At 56.1% G+C, this 19,506-nt stretch overlaps 1 protein-coding gene across 1 annotated transcript; it reads left to right on the forward strand.

Annotated features, from left to right (window-relative positions):
• On the forward strand, positions 1–15,971 carry Colgalt1 (collagen beta(1-O)galactosyltransferase 1). Its single transcript, XM_028855902.2, has 12 exons — positions 1–416; positions 1,236–1,346; positions 1,968–2,085; positions 9,769–9,903; positions 10,222–10,426; positions 11,374–11,493; positions 12,208–12,284; positions 12,364–12,470; positions 12,976–13,108; positions 13,820–13,947; positions 14,194–14,400; positions 14,587–15,971. The coding sequence occupies exons 1-12, from the start codon at positions 169–171 to the stop codon at positions 14,852–14,854; spliced, it is 1,857 nt and encodes a 618-aa protein (XP_028711735.1). The 5' UTR covers positions 1–168; the 3' UTR covers positions 14,855–15,971.
• The last annotated feature ends 3,535 nt before the right edge of the window (positions 15,972–19,506 follow it).

Below are 19,506 nucleotides of genomic sequence, written 5' to 3' on the forward strand. Positions count from 1 at the left end.
AGAGGCCTCGTCGCTGCCCCTCCCGACGACTCACAGGACGGCCGCAGCGCCCCTTCCCTTTAAGGAGCGCGTCGAGGGAGGGACTTGGGTAGCCCCTCCCCCAGACCCCTTTAAGGAGCGGCCCTGGTCCGCCGGCAGAAAAGCGGCTTAAAGGCGACGCGTGGCGCCATGGCGGCGTTCCCCGGCGGGTCCCGCGCGCTGCGGCCGCTGCTGCCGCTGCTGCCGCCGCTGCTGCTGCCGCTGCTGCTGGGCGGCGCGGACGGCTACTTCCCCGAGGAGCGCTGGAGCCCCGAGTCCCCGCTGCAGGCGCCGCGCGTGCTCATCGCGCTGCTGGCGCGGAACGCGGCGCCCGCGCTGCCGGCCACGCTGGGCGCCCTGGAGCGGCTGCGCCACCCACGGGAGCGCACGGCGTTGTGGTGAGCGGCGGACCTGGGCTGCGTGCGCGGGGCCTCGGCTGTGCACTCGGGGGATTAGGCTGTGCCCCCGGGGGACCCGGTTTTGCACCCGAGGGACGCGGTTATGCACTTGGCGGACTCGGCTCTGCCCTGCCGAGACTCTTGTTGATGCACCCGAGGGACTTGGTTTTCCACCTGGGGACTTACTTGGGTTATGCACCCAGGGAACTCGGCTGTGTACCCGAAGTACCGGGTTCCGTCCCCATTGCAGCTTGGGACCCGGAGTTACTGCCCCCTTGCGACAGATTCTGAGCCTTCGCAGCGAGCTGCGACCCTACAGGACCCCAGACTCCCTCAGAACGGGCCAGGCTGTTGCTTCCAGACCCTTCCAGCGCACTGTGCAAGGCCAGCAGCAGCTTCCAGATCAGGCGCCCCAGGCTCGGGCCGGCCTTCCACGCTGAGATAAAATCAATGAACTTAACAGGTTCCCAGCCCCAGTCAGACTCCTGTGTGACCCGGGAATGGAGGAAGGGACCTGAAGGCTGTGGGGAGAAATGGACTCTTCACACACAGAGACCCTGGCCCGGGAACTTGACATCCTGACTCAGTTTCCTTTTACACAGTTTTTCTTTGTGACAGGGCTTTCCAGATTAGCAGACTTCATTCATCTGTAGCAGTGAGCTGTGCCGGGCAGTAGGCACTGAGCCGGAGGGTGCTCATCCAGGGCTTTGTAGCTGGTGGGGACCGGGCCAGCATGGGAAGCCCCCAGTGCCATCCTGTTGTTGCGTCTTGCCTTTGTTTCCCCAGCCGCTCTGACCCATGCTCCCCTCGTGTTCACAGGGTGGCCACCGACCATAACTCGGACAACACCTCGGCCATACTTCGAGAGTGGCTGGTGGCCGTGAAGGGCCTGTACCACTCCGTGGAGTGGCGACCGGCCGAGGAACCGAGGTGAGCCTCCAGCCCTCACCGGGGTACCCAAGCCCAAGCTAAGAGCCAGCACGCGCGCCTGCCCCCACCCCGGGCGTCACCAGCAGACTGCGATCCTCCGGCAGACCTTTGTCCCCACCGTCCCTCACCCCATTGTCCAGCCTTGGCCACAAACCTGCCACGCCTCCGTGGCGGAATTCCTTTGTGTCTGCTGGCCACTTGCTGCTGCGTTCCTGCCTCAGGGTGTCCCAGCCTCTTCTACCTCCGTGATGAGCCTGCCTCACTGTAGCCCAGGCTGGCCTGGGACTTGCCATCCTCCTGCCTCAGTCTCCTGAGTGCTGGAATCACAGATGTCCTCCCCCCACACCGGCCTGTGGGTTTGTAGCCAGTCATCTTCGTGGGCTCTCCTGTTCCTTCCGTGCCCAGAGGCACCTCGAAGGCCCCAGGACCTCCCTCGCCGCGCAGAGCTTTCCTGGTCCCCAGCTTGCCAGCAGCCTCTGTGGCCCTGGACCCCTGCACCTGTCTCCCCAAGCTCTGCCTTCAGATCCGCCGTAGGCCTCTTCCTCTGTGGAGCCTCCTGTGATCCCCTCCCAGGTGTGGTGGGCGCCCCACAATCCCTACATCACAGCTGCTCTCCCACAGCGCCTACCCAGATGAGGAGGGCCCCAAACACTGGTCGGACTCCCGCTACGAGCACGTCATGAAGTTGCGACAAGCGGCCCTGAAGTCGGCCCGGGACATGTGGGCTGATTACATTATGGTGAGTTCTGAGTGGGACATGTGGGCTGATTACATCATGGTGAGTTCTGAGTGGGACATGTGGGCTGATTACATCATGGTGAGTTCCGAGTGGGACATGTGGGCTGATTACATCATGGTGAGTTCTGAGTGGGACATGTGGGCTGATTACATCATGGTGAGTTCTGAGTGGGAGAGCCGGGCCGTCCATGGGAGGTTTCGGAACCATGAGTAACCGCACAGAAAACCTTGTCTCAAAAAAAAAAAAAAAAAAAAAAAGAGGGAGGGTGCTGTGTAAGTTCAGTGGGTACTTGAGGCCTGGGTCCCATACCAGGTCCCCAAAAAAGGACAAGTGGCCTTTTATCCCCTTGGAGTTGGACACTACATTGTATTTTTAAAAACTTGTTTTAAAATAAGATTCCGTGTGTATGAGGGGCAGGCGAGGTCAGACTGCAGGAGTGGCCCCCCTCTTCCACCCTGCGGTCCTGAGTGACCTTTTTTGAGGCCTGACTTCTCTTCCCTGACTTCCTGTAAGGAGGCAGCTTCTGGGGCTGGAGGGCTCAGTGGGTGAGAGCACTGGGCGCCCTGCAGAGGACCCAGGACCAAGGGCCCTGGTGCCCCCTTCTGGCCTGTGCGGGCACTGCCTCCTGCCACTATGCTCAGCTAGATTAATTTATTTTTATTTTGTGCTCATGGGTGTTTTGCCTACATGTCTGTCTGTGCAGCACATGTGTGCCTGGTACCTGTAGAGGTCAGTAGAGGGTGTCACATCCCCCAGAACTGGAGTTACAGACGGTTGTGAGCTGCCATGTAGGTGCTGGGAACTGAACCTGGGTCCTCTGTAAGAGCAGCCAGTGCTGTAACCGCTGAACCATCTCTTTGGTTCCCAGTGAAGTGTGTGTGTGTGTGTGTGTGTGTGTGTGTGTGTGTGTGTGTGAGTGTCCATGGGTCTCTGGCCCCTGTCCTGACAGCCGGTGGGCTCAGGCACGTGGCTGGATCTGGCTTGCGGCCCTGAGAGTTGCTGCGGTTGGGTTTCACTGTCTTGTCTGTTCTGTTTGCTGATTGGCTGATTGCTTGCTGTAAATCCTTGCTGTGTGGTTTACACTAGCCTGGAACCCGTGGTCTTCCTGCCGCAGCTGTCCAGGTGCTGAGGTAACCGGCTTGAGCTCCCTCACTTTAACCTGAGTCGTTTTTCCTTGTGCCGTGGCTGAGGTGAACCCAGGTCTCGGGTCTCGCGTGTGCTGGGCAGAGCTGGATTCTGCACCCAAGAGCAGCACTGTCCCCAGGCCTCTGCAGGGACCCTGTTTTCACGGGGTCGGCAGAGAAGGGAGGTCAGAGCTACTGTGAGCTTGGCTGTGTTTGTCGCCCCCAATCCCAGGCTCACACCCCAGGAGGGACTCAGTCGGGATATACAAGAGGCAGGGCCCAGCCATGTGGACATGATTTTGTTTTGTGTTCTTGACTCTGTTTATTTATTTATTTGTGGGTCGTCACATGTTGTCATAACCTCGGGAGGCTGGAGGACGACTTTGGGGAGTCTGTTGTCTCCCCCATGAACTCAGATTGTCAGGCTTGGATGGAGGGCCGCTGATGGCTTCATCCCGGATGCCTGGATCTAGGAGGCCTGTGGGGAAGGCAGGTGACTTCAGCTTGGAGAGGACAAAGAGACTGGAAGGAGGAAGGTGGACCCAGCTCCCGTTTTACGGAAGTGGAAGTAGATGCTGGAGGTAGAAGAAAAACAGTATGGACCTGGGGCGTTTTAGAGGTGAATGAAAAAAATAAATAAAAAGGAAAGGAACGTACATGACTGCTCCCAGGTGTGGTGGAGGAGAAAGTTTATTGTAGATAAAAGGGAGAGCATGGGTAGAGGCAGGGCCATGTGGGAGAGTCCAGAGTGGACATGACCAGACTAAGCTGGGTAGAGGACGGGGTATGCCAGCCATCCTTTGCAATAGGTAGGGACTGAGGGATGCTGGGAGAACCTGGCAGCCAGGTCCACTATGAAATGTTAGGCACCTGTGCTACGTTGATAATGAATGAATAATAAGGGACAGAGTAATGTCTACGACTGCTTCCTGTTGGCATCGTAGTTGGGGACCCAAAAAAGCTGGAATGTTGGTCAAGTCAGGAAGAGCAGACTTTCACTCGCTGTCCAGGCTCAGCAGGACCTTCTGGGGCAAGGGACGTGAAGGCCGCAGTCTTTAATTGGAAATCTGCTGGAACAGAAGTAAAGTGAAGGAGGTTACAGGGAAGCCTTTTTTCTTGGGTGTACGTGGGATACTGTTAAGCCCATGGTCCTGGTTGCCGAGGGAGGGGAGTCCCAAGACCAGGGAGAGAGAAAGAGATCCCAGCCTCAGGCTGTTGGTTGGCAATACTTATCGGGAGTCCATTTGACCTGTGAGAGGTGGGCCCAAGTTGATAGCTTTCAATAATTTTTAAGTTTATAAAAAGAGATAAGTTTTAGACACATTAGCATCCCACTGTTTGTAATTTGTACTGAAATCCACATTGTAGAAAAGGCAGTAGACTCCTCTGAGTCACAGTAAAAGCTTGGGAACCCAAAAGTGATTTTGGTTAAAAGTGTGAACACGCTTTCCTCTCGATTAGACGGATGCTTTTGGCACAGTGAGGAACACTTCGGTCTACAATCTGGAGTTTGAGGACCGTGTATGCCTGACTAGTTGCTTGTTTTATAGGCTTAACTTTGAAACATTCCATTTTCCACCAGTTAGGTTTAACTTTAAAAAAATAACAATTTTTGAAATGAAGCTCCTCTAGAATCAAAATAAAACTTTTAAATCATAGATACAGTCCGTAGAGACTGGCGACTTTTTATCAAACGTATATTGGTACTTGTGTAAATTTTCTAGCAGCTAGGTTTGAAGAGTGAGCAGAGACGGACGAGGTCACACATACATCCTAAGTCAGCTCTTCCCAGTAGACAAGTTTTATCACCATGCAAAAATCCATGCCAATCCAAAGTATTTTAGAGAACGCTTGTTTTCTTAGTCTAAAAGGAGAGACAGTGATAAACTAAGGGTTCGGAAGGACTGAGAAGTTTTATAATTGCTGCTTTATGCCCTGTGGTCATCTTTAGTTGGGGAAGTCACATGGCACATACCCTTTAACCTTGCTTAGTAAAGATGGCTGCCAGCCATGTGGCTGCTTACAACCTGAAGGTCATCAGCCAAGGTGGTGGAGAGCCCCATGGTTGCTGTTTAGGAAATCTGCTTTCCGAAACAGGAGTTGAATCTAAGTTACATCCACAGTATATTCTAGATGAGAGTTGCATCACGTAGGTAGAGTGTTGTAGCAAATTAAGATTCCCACATCACACAGGCTGTAACTGTAGCCTTTTGCTATAAGTTTTAAGCCAGATTTTGTTACAGACTCTGTAACCACACTCAATGAATTTATGAATCAATCCTGAGATAAAGGGTGTTTACACAATAATCTTAAAAGATTGAGAGCAGAGCACAGAGAAATCATAGAGGCAAAGATTTAAGAGTGCAAGTTATATAACCTGAAGAGATGAGAGACTTTGGGATCATTTGCTTGTGCGCTGGCAGAAGCTGTTACAATCTGCGGGAATTTGGATTATGCCATCCCAGGAAGACAGCAAAGCTTTAACAAAATCTCTGAGGGTTTGGGGTGTAGCTCAGTGGTAGAGCACTTGCCTAGCAAGTGCAAGGCCCTGGGTTCGAGCCTCAGCTCGGAAAAAAAAAAAGGAAAATAAAAAAAGAAAATCTGAGTCGAATGAGCAAGGGAGGAAGGGGCTAAGGGACAGAACGGTGGAGCCGTGTAGCGTGGGGGACAAGCGGGAAGTCCACCCGAGGGAGGGTCCAGTGTCCCTGAAGCCATGAGGGCATAGAGGCTGCAGGACCCAGCAGGCCGCACTTGGGGAGGTACTCGCAATGCACCGGCCTCGGAGGGCACCGGGGCGACAGACAGAGCAGGCAGCTCGGAGGGGAAGGAAGGGGCCAAGGAAACGGGGAGGCCCCAGAGCACCCCAGAGCACGAAGGCCGCTCCTAGGGACGGTGAAGGAGTCCGGGAAGAAGCTGAGGAGTCCCCAAGCGGACCAAGAGATTTGTCACAGAGGAGAGGTGTCCTTCCCATATGAGGGGGCCTGGGAAGGCGAGAGGAAGCTTCCTGACACGCCGCTGTGGCTTTCGGAGTGAAAGTGGACGAAGCAGGGGGCTTGTGGACGGGAGAGGCAAGTGGTTAGAGCCGCAGAGGACACAGCGCCCGGAGAAGTGCAAGTGTCTTAGAAATGCGCACGCGGTGGGGTCCCCAAGGACACAGCAGGGAAATGCCCACACGGTGATTGCCCCAAGAGGTGATCACCCCAAGAGGGCCGTAGCCGGAGGGAGGAGCTTACTGAGTAGGGAGGTGGAGGAAGGGAGAAGCCAGCAGAAGCAAATGGCAGGGACACACCTAGGAGAGTCAGAGCAGCGGCTGATCAGAGCGGCCCAGCCCTTGCAGAGGGAACTCATTCATGCTGCTCCCCGGTTTCAGCCCCAGATGAATGGGGGCGGGGAAGACATTAAAAAGGAAGGACATGACGGCTCCTAGGAATGGTGGAGGAGGAGAGTTATTGTGGATAAAGGGAGAGCGTAGGCGGAGAGGGACGTCTGAGACTCCAGAGTGGACATGACCTGACTGAGCTGGGGGAGAGTTGGGGGAGCCAGGTGCTGTGGCCGGGGGGCCAAAGGTACAAAAGGGGCAGGTCACCAAAATCTGGATTATGTAGGGAAGAGCCCCTGGGGGAGGGGCAGCCCAGCCCCTGGGCTGGAGAGTTCAGGGTAGAGGATGGGTTAGCCTGCCATACCCTGTAACAGATCAGGACTGAGGGATGCTGGGAGAACCTCGTGGCGAGGTCCAGCTTTGATGTGTTAAACAGGCACCTCAGCTGCCTGTCCTGGTTTGAGCTTCTAGAAGCTCCTGGAACCTCGTGGAACCTCGTGGAGCCTCCCAGAACAGACACCATGACCCTTCCCTGCTTTTGGCTTCTGTGGTTTGGGGTTGGCCCTTCTGACAGTCGTCCTCCGCCAGCCTGGCTGGATGTCACTGTGACAGTTTACTCAAAGAAGCTTTTTATAGGAAGTTACAGTTTTGGGTACTAGGGGACTTTGGAGCACAGCACTGGACCGTGAAATCACTTCTCTGGCTGCGGGTCCGGTCACCCCAGGATGAATTTCAGGTTTAGCCGAACAGCAGGAGAACCAGCTTCTGGGGAATTGACTACCCTTGGCTCCACAGAACCCATTTTATTGTTACGTGACTTACACCTCAGTGAGTCGATTTCCGAGAACCAAAACCTCTTCTCTAGAGTTGTTTGAAGGAACCATCTCCCTGAGTGATTCTCAGCCAGGAGACCTCTTGGTTTTCTAACTCCTCTCATAACTTAAGTTCTGCGAAGGCTCTGTATCCTTCAGGAAGAACTCCGAGAAGAGACAGACAGAAGGGAGCCATCACAAGGCTGTGCCCGGCCAGGCGCTCACACTCGGTGTTCAAGCCGGCCACAGGGCTCTGCGGAACCTCTGGCTGCAGCTGGGGCTTGCTTTTTTTTCTTTTTTCTTTTTTTTTAAATTTTATTTTACGTTCATTGGTGTGAGGATGTCGGATCCCCTGGAACTGGAGTTGCTGACAGTTGTGAGATGCCATGTGGGTGCTGGGAATTGAATCCCGGTCTTCTGGAAAAGCAACCAGTTCTCTTAACCACAAAGCCACCTCTCCGGCTCTAATTTTTTTTTTGGTTTTCAAGACAGGGTTTCTCTGTGCAGCTTTGCACCTTTCCTGGAACTCACTCTGTAGCCCAGGCTGACCTCGAACTCACAGAGATCCACCTGCCTCTGCCTCCCGAGTGCTGGGATTAAAGGCATGTACCACCACCGCCCAGCTAGCCCTAATTTTTTTAAATGTAACTTTTCATTATGTAGCCCTGACTGGCCTGGAACACCCTCTGTAGACCAGGCTGGCCTCAAAGTCAGAGACCCACCGGCCTCTGAGAACTGGGATGCAGGCATGCGCCATCACACCAGACTTGCTATTTATTTCTGGTTTCAGAGACAGGGTTTCTCTGTGTAGCCCTGGCTGTCCTGGAACACCCTCTGTAGACCAGGCTGGCCTCAAAGGCTGGCTGTAGACCACCTCGGCCTCCCAAAGTGTGCCGTGGCACCGGCTAAGGCCAGCTGTTGCTAGACCTCTTCCTATGGAAGCTGTGTGTGTGTGTGTGTTGGGGCAGTGAAGCCCAGCGGCCTGCCATGAGGTCACTTTGTAGCTATGAGGTTTAACTGAGCTGCAGTTTACCTAACACCAAGTTAACCTTTCAGTGTGCGCAGTTCTTGGGCATTTAGCCATCACTTTGTACAGCGGTCATCTTTTATTTCAGAACCTTCCACCCCTGAAGTGCCCTCTGCCCTCCCTCCCCGCCCGATTTGATCTGCTTCCCTCCCTGACTGACATTTCCTGTCCTAGAACCACAGTCTGTGTGGCCTGTGTGTCAGGAAACTCAGCCTCAACCACTTTATAGCGTGTAGGGGGGCTTTCTTTGTACCGCCAGCTCCCTACCAATGACGTGGAGACTTATTATTAATTATGAAAGCTGGGCCTTTAGCTTAGGCTTGTTCCCAACCAGCTATTATAACGTAAATTAGCCCATTTATATTAATCTATGTTCTGCCACATGGCTCCTTACCTCTCCTCAATACCATACATCTGACTTCCTCTGCTTCTGACTGGCAAATCTCCCACCTCAGATTCTTTCCCAGAGTTCCTATCTGCCTGGAAGTCCCGCCTATCCTCTCCTGCCTAGCTATTGGCTGTTCAGCTCTTTATTAAACCAATCAGAAGATGCTTTAGGCAGGTGAGAAAGAACAGACACATCTTCACACAGTGTACAAAAAGATCATCCTAACATCAGCGAGAATTTGTGTGTCTGTCTTTTTGGTGGCCGAGTAATATTCCAAATTGTAGCCTCCATACAAATGCCTCTGCTCAGGGGCGTTTGTGTATTTCAGTTTTTGGCTCCTGTGATGGGTGCCATGTTTGAACCCTTCCATTCTTTGGGGTTCATGGAGAGTTAGACTTGTCTTTCCTCTAGCTTTTGGGGGTGCCGCCAGGCTTGCAGGGACTAGGTAGGACTGCCACTTGATACCAGAGCTCCCCAGGGGCAGCCATGTCCCCGTCTGGGGACACCCCAGGGAGCCATGGAGCCTGGTCCCGAGTGCCAGGGAGGTGCAGGTGGCAGCTGATCACAGTGTTCTAAAACGTCACAGAGTGAATAGAAGGTGCATCAGTGACCAGGACATAGAAAAGGCCAGTTCATCCCTGCATACAAGTCACAGCTTTCTCCACGGGGCTGGGTGTGCAGCCCAGGCACCTCACGTCTGTGCACCAATCACTTTGCCACACTGAGCCATACCCAGCCTCACAACCCAGTTATTTTTATTATCGTTTTTAATGTGTATACATGAATGATTTGCCTGCCTGGTGCCCAGGGCCAGAAGAGGGCGTCAGATCCCCTGGAACTGGATAGTCCTGAGTCACCCGGGTACTGGGAACCAAACCCAGTTCCTCTGCAAGCGCAGCCGGTGCCGAGCCGTCTCTGCAGCCCACAGAGGTGCTGAGAGGACCGAGGGCCCCCTGGGATGTCCACCCCTCCCGCTGGGCCTGGCCGTGCTCACAGCAGGTGACCTTTTGCAGTTTGTGGACAGCGACAATTTGATCACCAACCCTGACACTCTGAGTCTTCTCATCGCTGAGAACAAGACGGTGGTGGCCCCGATGCTGGACTCCCGCGCAGCCTACTCCAACTTCTGGTGTGGGATGACGTCCCAGGTGCGTGTCCCCAACCCTTCATTACTGAGGTTGGAGCAGGAGCAGAGAGACTGGCCCAAGTTCACAAGGTGACCGCTAGGGAGTGGCCGTTCCAGGAGGGACCTTCAGGCGTGGCTCGATCCAGGTGTTCCAGCAGATCGGGCAACTGGGGGGGGACCCCGCCATGTCCACTATGACCCGGTGATCACAGTGGGGAGCTGCTGGAGGCCACGTGGCTCTTGGGGATGCCTGCTGTAGCTGGATGCCGGCATCAGGGTGTGCACTGCACTGTGGGCTCCAGCACCCCCTGACCACCCCCCACCCCCACCCCCACCGCAGGGCTACTACAAACGCACCCCTGCCTACATCCCCATCCGAAAGCGGGACCGCAGGGGCTGCTTTGCGGTGCCCATGGTGCACTCCACCTTCCTCATCGACCTGCGGAAGACCGCGTCCAGGAGCCTGGCCTTCTACCCGCCACACCCCGACTACACCTGGTCTTTTGATGACATCATCGTCTTTGCTTTCTCCTGCAAGCAGGCAGGTGCGTGAGGCCGGGCACCCAGTGGCTGGGTGGGTTCAAACTGCCCGGGTCCAAGAACAGAAGTGCAGAGTGCAGATGCCCTGGTCACAGCTGTGTTCCGGGAGGTCCTGCTGCAGCCCTGGGACCCAGGGTCTCTGCAGCATGGCTGCCTGGACCAGCCTTGTCCCCCAGCTCCTTAAGACTCGTTGACCATCACGTGTGCCAGTTCACACCTCTGGTCCTAGGACGTGGGAGGCTGAGGCAGGAGGATGGTAAATTTGTGGCACACACAGTGAGGTCCCGTACCAAACAACAAAAATAGACATGCATGGTTCCTGTCTTCATCTTCTCCCAGCGGTGTGTGTGTGTGTGTGTGTGCGTGCGCGCGTGTGTGTGTGTGTGTGTGTGCGTGTGCGTGTGCATGCATGCTGGTTGGTGGGTGTGTGGATCAGGGGTCTCTCTCCTCAGTCTGCACTGCGTTCACTTACTTGCGTGTGAACACCCAAGCTCACATGTGGAAGTCGGAGGTCAGCCTGCAGGCGTCAGTTCTCTTCACGTGGGTCCTGGGGATGGATCTTTAGACGTGGTGGCGCACACCTTTAATCCCAGCACTCGGGAGGCAGAGGCAGGTGAATCTCTGAGTTCGAAGCCAGCCTGGGCTACAGAGCGAGAGAGACAGAGAGGGAGGGAGAGGGGTGTCTGCTCTCTTGTGGGTGCCCCCTCAGCTGTGGCACCCTGACTGCTGAGGGCCTGATCCCACTTATGTTTTTGAACACTCACAAATCAAAGTCAGCTTTTACGTTTTTGAAGAATGACCAAAATCTGAAATGAAGAATAGTAACTTTTTGCTTCAGTTGAGGGGTCCCGCAGCCCAGGCAGGTCTGCGGCTCCCCGTCACGCTGCCTCCATCCCGAGCGCCGGGATGACGGGCGTGCCCCACACTGCCTTCCCTCTTGTCCTGCTTCCAGAGGTGCAGATGTACGTGTGCAACAAGGAGGTGTACGGCTTCCTGCCCGTACCGCTGCGTGCGCACAGCAGCCTGCAGGACGAGGCGGAGAGCTTCATGCACGTGCAGCTGGAGGTCATGGGTGAGTCTCCTTGGGCCATGGCCTTGGCTGTCTTGCATGCACCCCACGAACAGAATGGGTGCTGCTGAGTGACAGTCCTGTTCATGGGGTGTGGCTGAGGCCAAGGGATGGATCGCAGGCCAGCCTGGGCTACAGCTGGAAACCCCAGCTGAAAGACTGTCAGGAGGGTCGGTACAATCGTGTAGCATTTAGGGGGACACATTTGGGGTGACAGCATCCAGTGTGAGTCTCACTGCATTTCTGCAAAGCTTCTGAGCGTGTGACTGAGGAGCGCAGGGGCTAGATGACTCAAATCATCACACATACACAATTCTGCAGTAGATATTGAGCACCTGCTGTATACCAAGCTCTGTGCTGGGCACCGGGAGTACAATGTGAGTGGACAGACCCCACATTCCTTCCAAGATGTTAGAGATGGAGTTAAGAGAGCCCGGCAGTACCCTGAATCCAAGGCTGACACTGGGGGCCAGAAGAGGAGCCTGACCAGTCAGGGGCCCGGAGGTTGCCCCCGGGTGTCATAGCTGAGGTCTCATTTGCTCTAGGCAGCAGTGTGGCGTGGGTGAAGGGCCTGGGGCAGGAATGGGCCACTTGGGAGCTGGTGCCAACAGCTGAGAAGGGAGCATAGTCCAGTCGTACTGGGAGCTTGGAGGGCATGGGGTCCTGCGACCCCAGCGACCCCTGCGACCCCAGCGACCCCTGCTTCCTTCCCCTCAGTGAAACATCCGCCAGTGCAGCTGTCGCGATTCATCTCAGCGCCCAGCAAGACTGCAGACAAGATGGGCTTTGACGAGGTGGGCCCGGCCTTCCCTCCCCCACCCCGGAGCGGCAGGCAGCGGCCTGACCTGCGGCTCACTGAGACTTTGGCCACAGGTCTTCATGATCAACCTGAAGCGGAGGCGAGACAGGCGAGAACGCATGCTGCGGGCCCTGCAGGAGCAGGAGATCGACTGCCGGCTGGTGGAGGCTGTGGACGGCAAGTATGTCGCATGTGCATGTGCGTGCATGTGCGTGTGTGCGTGTGCATGTGCGCATATGCGTGCATGTGTGCATATGCGTGCATGTGTGTATATGTGTGCGTGTACCTGCATGTGTATGTATGTGTGTGCATATGTGTGCATGTGTGCGTATGTGTGCGTGTGCCTGCATGTGTGTGCATATGTGTGCATGTGTGCTTGTACATACGGAGATATGGAGGGGATGGAGCCAACTCTGGCAGATCCTTGGTGCAGCCAGGAAAGCAGGAAGGCTTCACATCCTCAGACAGGCTGCCAAGTGGGGTGGGGTAGGGTGGGTGGTGGACTCAGACTCAGCTGGGTGGGGGCATTCACAGGCAGGCAGAGGTTGGTCAATAGACAGAGCTGCTTCTGCAGAACCTCTTACCTCACCCCTCCTCATCCCCGTCCTCCTCTCCCTCCTTCCCATCCCCCTTGCTTTTCCCCCATCCTTGCCTTCCCTGCCGTCCTCCTCCCTCCGGACCCACAGAGCCATGAACACCAGCCAGGTGGAGGCCCTGGGCATCCAGATGCTGCCCGGCTATCGGGACCCTTACCATGGGCGACCACTCACCAAGGGAGAGCTGGGCTGCTTCCTCAGTCACTACAACATCTGGAAGGAGGTGGGTATCACAGTGAGGCGCCTGGCCTGCAGCCCTCAGTCTCCTCACAGCTTAGGTCAGGCCCAGAGGCCCAGGGAGGGACTGTGGCCCCCATGCTGCCGCCTGCATACCGCAGCAGGACCTGTGGCTGTCCCATGAACTCTTCACGGTGGGGCGGCCACGTGCATTGCACAGATGCAGGAGGGCTGGGGCTGCAAGTGAGGCCTGGGGCTGTGACCCCCAGTGCGACCTCTTCGCATTCCAGCCTGACTCCGCTGCATTCCAGCCTGACTCCGCTGCCTGTTTTTATAGACATGATGGCCTCTGGCATTAGTATCGCTGGGCCTTGTGTTAGGGAACAACAGATAATGATGTGCCGTGATGTCATGCAAGGACCAAACTTGGGACCTGCAAATTAGAAGCTGGATGGGTCGGGTATTGACCCCAGATGATGAGGTACAGGAAAAGGGACGCCTGGATGCCCAAAGTAATGGGTGCTTGCATGGGCCACCCTTCTTTCCTGAAGTTCCTCATGGGCAATCTGTTAGCTCCACTGGATGACAGTGAAGCCTCCTAGACCGAGGAGGAAGGGTGAGAGGACCTGCTTGTTATTTCCAAGAGGAAGGCTTGATGTCACGGGCAAACAGCTAGTTGTGGAAGGTCGGGGTGCACATTTCCTCCTAACCAGCAGCTCGGGCTGGGTCTTTGACCCGGCGGGCCGCCCTCCTTCAGGTGGTAGACCGGGGACTACAGAAATCACTCGTGTTTGAGGACGATCTGCGTTTTGAGATCTTCTTCAAGAGACGTCTGATGAACCTCATGCGGGATGTGGAGCGCGAGGGGCTGGACTGGGACCTCATGTGAGTGGGGGGTTGGTGGAGTGGGTGGAGATGGGGCATCAGCCTGTGGTACCGGCCTGGGGATTGCCAGGGCTCAGAGGCACAGCCTGGGCCTGGGGCAGAGCCTGGAGGATATCCGAGCTCTGCTCTCTGTTGGATTGACTTGGTTCCTGTCCAATTTCCCTGTGCCAAGTCCTGTTCCCGATGTCTGGGGAACATTCTCTGGAGGGTGGGGGCATGTAACAAGTCTGCAATTCTTCACCTCAGCTATGTGGGCCGGAAGCGCATGCAGGTCGAGCACCCTGAAAAGGCTGTGCCTCGCGTGAGGAACCTGGTGGAGGCTGATTACTCCTACTGGACGCTGGCCTACGTGATCTCCCTGCAGGGAGCTCGCAAACTGCTTGGTGCCAAGCCGCTGACCAAAATGCTGCCTGTCGACGAGTTCCTGCCGGTCATGTTTGACAAGCACCCGGTGTAAGGAGTCTGTGAGGGAGTGCTTAAGGGGGTTGGGTGGCAGACGGTGGTCTTTGAGTCCTGGAAGGTCAGGGCAGGGGACTGCTGGGCTTTGGGGCTGGGGGCAGTGGGATAAGGCCTGGTGGACTTGAAGGATGGTCTGTTCCTGGCCCCTTGGCCTCCATGTCGCCTGTGTGTCTCCCCTAGGTCAGAGTATAAGACTCACTTCTCTCCCCGCAACCTGCGCGCCTTCTCCGTGGAGCCTCTCCTCATCTACCCTACACACTACACGGGGGACGACGGGTATGTCAGCGACACAGAGACCTCGGTTGTATGGAACAACGAGCGGGTTAAGACTGACTGGGACCGAGCCAAGTCCCAGAAGATGCGCGAGCAGCAGGCCCTGAGCCGCGAGGCCAAGAACTCAGATGTGCTGCAGTCGCCGCTGGACAGCACTGCCCGTGACGAGCTCTGAGGCCGCTGCAAAAGGCCACGGCGACCGCCAGGGCCTTCACGCACTTGCCCGGACTCCAGGGCCACCGAGGCAGACCGCCGCGGGCTCTGTAGCGGGCGGTTTCCATGTGTTCTTGCTCGGCCGCTACTTGCACATCGGCAGCATTAATGGAGTGCTTACTGTATGCCTGGGAACGGGGCTGGGCACCGGGAGACTGGGCAGGAGCGAGCCGAGTCCGTTGTGTCCACCGTGAAGGACAGTTTCCTAGAGTGTGAAGGAGGAGTAGCGATCCTCCCGTCAGCGATGGAGTTGATCATCAGGCACTTACTGATCAACCTGACTCAGAGATTAGGGATACATACTCACTTTTCAATCTGTTGGAGTCTTTATTGAGGGCATACTGTGTATTGGCACCATTCTTAGCTCTGGGGATACTGATATGAGAAAAAAATTCAACATGCCAAGCCCCTGCTAATGCCAGGTCTTGGGCAACGCTGACTTGAGCGCCTACTGTGTGCGCTCACCAGGTGCTGGGGTGGAGGTCCCAGTGGTACTCACCCCTAGTGGGCAGGACCGGCTTACAATAGTCAGCACTGCTCACCCCACGTGCCGGGCTGCATGCTGAGTGCAAGGATGGAGAGTGGACAAAATTAGTTTCTTATGTAACAAGCATTTACTGAGCACCGACTGTGTGCCAGGCCTCGGGGACTCCCAGCTGGGTTGAGGGATAGCCACCCTTCAACCTGTCCGTGGAGGACAGCATCTTCCACTTGTCCAGGGGGAGGTTGCTGTCCGCACACCTGACTGCTGGGTTTCAGGGTACTCGTGGCCTTACAAGCCCCCCTGGAGGGGGCGTCATGGGAGCTGGGGCTCCCTTGCCCACCCCGGCCTCCATAGCTTTTCCCTGCTCTTGTGTCTCAGGTGCCCCCTGCCTGCTCTCGTGATTTGGGGCCTTGAAGTGGCCCAGCTGCGTTGGGGTGTCCTCTTGGCCTTGGCAGTGTTTCCCCACAGGGCCGGGGGGTTGCTGTGCCTTCAAAGCCAAATCGAATGTCAGTGGGCAGCAGGTTTTGCTTGCCTGCTCAGATCTTGGTAACTTGCTCACGTTCATATTAAATACTCCTGGTTGGTTTTCACCGAAGCCTGTGGTCTTGCTGCCCTGAGTCCCTGGCCCTGCCAGTCAAGATTTGGGGGGACAGCGCGCCTTGCAGGCGTGTGTTGTACAGACTACTGGGCACTTACGGTATGGGTCTGGATGTATTGGGAATCCCATGTCCCCCCACCCCATAAAGCACCCCCGGGAGCGTCTGGTGGATTGTCCAAGATGCTGTGGGGGCCATCACAGTCTGTTCCCAAGGAGACAGACGCCATATTGTTTGGATTATCAGAGTTCATGGAAGGATCCTGCCACAGGGTGACAGCTGGTGCTGTGGAACTGGAACAGGGAGCTGGTCCCTGGTCCTGTGACAGAACAGGACCAAAGCAGTATGAAGAGGAACTCAAGGCAGGGACTGTGAGGAACCTGTGGGCCAGTGGCTCCGGCTTACGCTCAGCCTAGGCCCGCCTACCGAGGGAGGGTGCCATTCCTGTCTGCCATAAATCAAGAACGTGCCCTACAGACATGGCCATCGCCCTGAGTAGAGATGACTGTTGGCTGTTGGAGCTGACAGCTAGAGACAGACAGACAGACGCCCCCGCACCAAGTGCTAGGACTTCTGGGCCAAATCCCACCGGTTCTCAGGGTCCTAGGGCTCCAGCCTGGGGTTTGTGACCACTCTCTGACAAGACTGCTCCCGTCACAGCTAGGGGTGTGCGCGGCACTGAGTCATCTGAGCCGTGGTTGGTTTGGGGTGCTGTGGATATGTTTGCTGGCCAGTGATTACACTTGATTGGGACAAGGAAAGTCTCCAGTTCAGCCACAGCCTGGTCTGGGGTCGGTCTGCTGCTGCTTAGTTTGTGTGTTTTATTTCGTGTGGGTGTGGGCGGTGCACACGATACAGTGGAGGTCAGAAGACAATTCCCTGGGGTCTTCTTCCGCCGTGTGGGTCCCCAGAATTGAACTCAGTCTTGGCAGCAAGCACCTTTACCTCCTGGGTCCTAGCTGAGACTTTGTCAAAGGGGGCACAGAATGCCAGCCAGCACCCGGCGCTGCTTTTTCTTTCTTTCTTTTTTTTTTTTAATGTTAATAAAATACTTTTTACAGAGACCAAAAAGTCAGAATAGTGCAAAGCATCTCAACACCATGCACTCATGAACACTCCCCGGGTGTTTTGTTTTGAACACATATCCCAAGTTACAGATTGACTGAGAAATGAGGGTTTCTTGGAAGATGCTGGACTAACGGGGTGGACCTTAAAAACCCTCCCAAAAAACAGGAAAGGAAAAAAAAAAAAAAAACAACGCTTGGATTCCACGTTTGCAGTCACATGCTAAGAAAGGCCAGTGGGGGGGCTCCCTGGGCTGCACAGGGCGGGGTCAGGAGCTTTCTGGGGTGCAGGGGACCTCCCTGTCACCTCAGTGTCAACCCAACTCACTCTAAAACGAAAGGCAAAGAGGAGGGAGGGAAGGTGGGTCCCTAGAGCCAGCTTTGGTCCTGAAAGATGCCGGGGGTGGGCGGGGCCAGACCAGACCCCCTGGGTCCACCCCCAGCGAGGCCGCCCTTGGGACCCAATAGGTCTGAGGTCCCAGCTGAGAGAGGTCCCAAGGAGTTCTGGGTGCGGTTGATTTTTTTTTGCATGTCTGATGGGGCAGGCAAAGCAGGCCTTGAGGCCCGAGAGGGACCGGGGTGCAGGGGGCGCCCCTCAAGTGCTGCCTCCTTCCAGACTGGGTGAGCTGACTGAAGGGCCTTTTTACTTTTTCAGGGTTGGGATGGAACCCACAACAGTGCATGACTGGCAGGTGTTGACCATGTCCCGCCACGTCACTGGGGGATTCTAAGTAGGGCATAGATGAGCCTGGACCCCAGATCTTCTCAGCTGCTCCGCCCGCCCCTCCTCTGCCTCCCCTAGTCCTGTCCCTCCTGTGGGCGGGGTTGTGGACAGCCTCATAAACTTCCTGCAGCAGGTGAGGCTAGCCCTTCTCCAATCGTCCCTGACCTGTGGAGTCAGGAACTGCACCCCAGTTCTCATGCAGGATCCAGGAGCCTGGGTCTGCAGAGGGAGGCGGTGGGAACGCAGACCGGCAGCCCTGGAGAAACTTCCTTGCTGGACATTGCTGTGTCAGGGACGGTCCTGAGGTCAGCCTGCCCCTCTGCTCTGTCTCCATCTACTGTGTCCTGGGGCTCAGCCTGGACACCCGCTATGTATGTTGGGGGGACCAGTCAGGATGGGGGAACTGTAAAGACAAACATGCATGTGGACATGGAGTCACATGCAGACCCCTCAGCCACTCGACACATAATCCAAGTCGGCATGGTTTTCCTTCTATTCTGCTGGGGAAGCTTGGGGTTCCCATGAGGCCTCAGCCTGGAGTTGAGGCGACACAAAGTCAGGTACACACCCCAGTGACACCCCAGTGACATCAGGGCCAAGTCAGAGAAGGGGGAGAGAAGCTGGGAAGTCCTTGAACTTTTGCTTTTGTATGGGAGGGGATTTTTGTGATTGGTGTTGAAAGATGAGTAGGTCTCTGGGTAAATAAAAGGAAATTTCAAACAGTCCTAGCCTGGGAGTCAGAACAATCCACTCGACATTCCCATGAGGTTTCCTCAACATTCTGGGGCCAGAACAACACACACACACACACACACACACACACACACACACACACACACACGCGAGAGAGAGAGAGAGAGAGAGAGAGAGAGAGAGAGAGAGAGAGACAGAGAGACAGAGAGAGACAGAGACACAGAGACAGAGATAGAGATACAGAGATAGAGAGAGAGAGAGAGATTGATTTTGCCCTTCAGTCACACAAACCTCCACTTGACATTCTTGCCAGCAATTCAGAAACTTTCTATGGCTGGTCTCTGGCCAGCCCCCCCCCCCCCAGGCCATGCCTGATGTCTAAAGCGTGAGTCACTGCCCCCAGCTCCAGTGCCATCCGGACTGCCGGCCCCCACAACACACTAGGATGCAGTCTGAGCTCCCCTGTCCCGGATCGTCCATCTGCACAAGCACAGGACACTCAAATGCACGTCATCTTCGCCCTCCAACCTCCTAGTCTCTGGCCTTTCTGGTCTTTCCTGCTTGGATTTGGAGAACAGACAAGGGGTGGGGGCGCCTGGCTCCAGGGAAACCCCGGACCCCTCTTCTTGACGGGACTCTAGGTTCTGGGCGGGTTCGGACTGAAGTCCCGGGAGGGAGGACAGGGATCGTGATTGGCAGCCTGAGGGTTCACCGGGGACCCCGGCCCGGGGGCCCTCGGGGAAGAACTGGGGAGAAGGGTATTTAGCAGCGATGGGGGCCGGGCCATCCGTCGGCGCTCAGCCCACCGTGCGTGGCACGAGCAGGGGGTCTCCAGCTGCCAGTGGGTGCTGCGCTGAGGGCCGGGTCCGCGTGGAGGGGCGCCCTCGGCCCCGGGGTGCGCCCGAGGGAGGGCGCGTGTGCTTTTGAGAGCCCATCCGCACTGTTTCCTGCACAGACACCAGAGGCTGCGTCCCGGTTCCCAGGCAGCCCTGCCGGCCCATGCCCTGGGCACCGGACCCTCTATGGCTTTTCCAGGGGCAGGAGGCAGGGCCT

Source organism: Peromyscus leucopus, chromosome 17, assembly GCF_004664715.2.
Source record: "Peromyscus leucopus breed LL Stock chromosome 17, UCI_PerLeu_2.1, whole genome shotgun sequence".
Classification (NCBI taxonomy): domain Eukaryota; kingdom Metazoa; phylum Chordata; class Mammalia; order Rodentia; family Cricetidae; genus Peromyscus; species Peromyscus leucopus.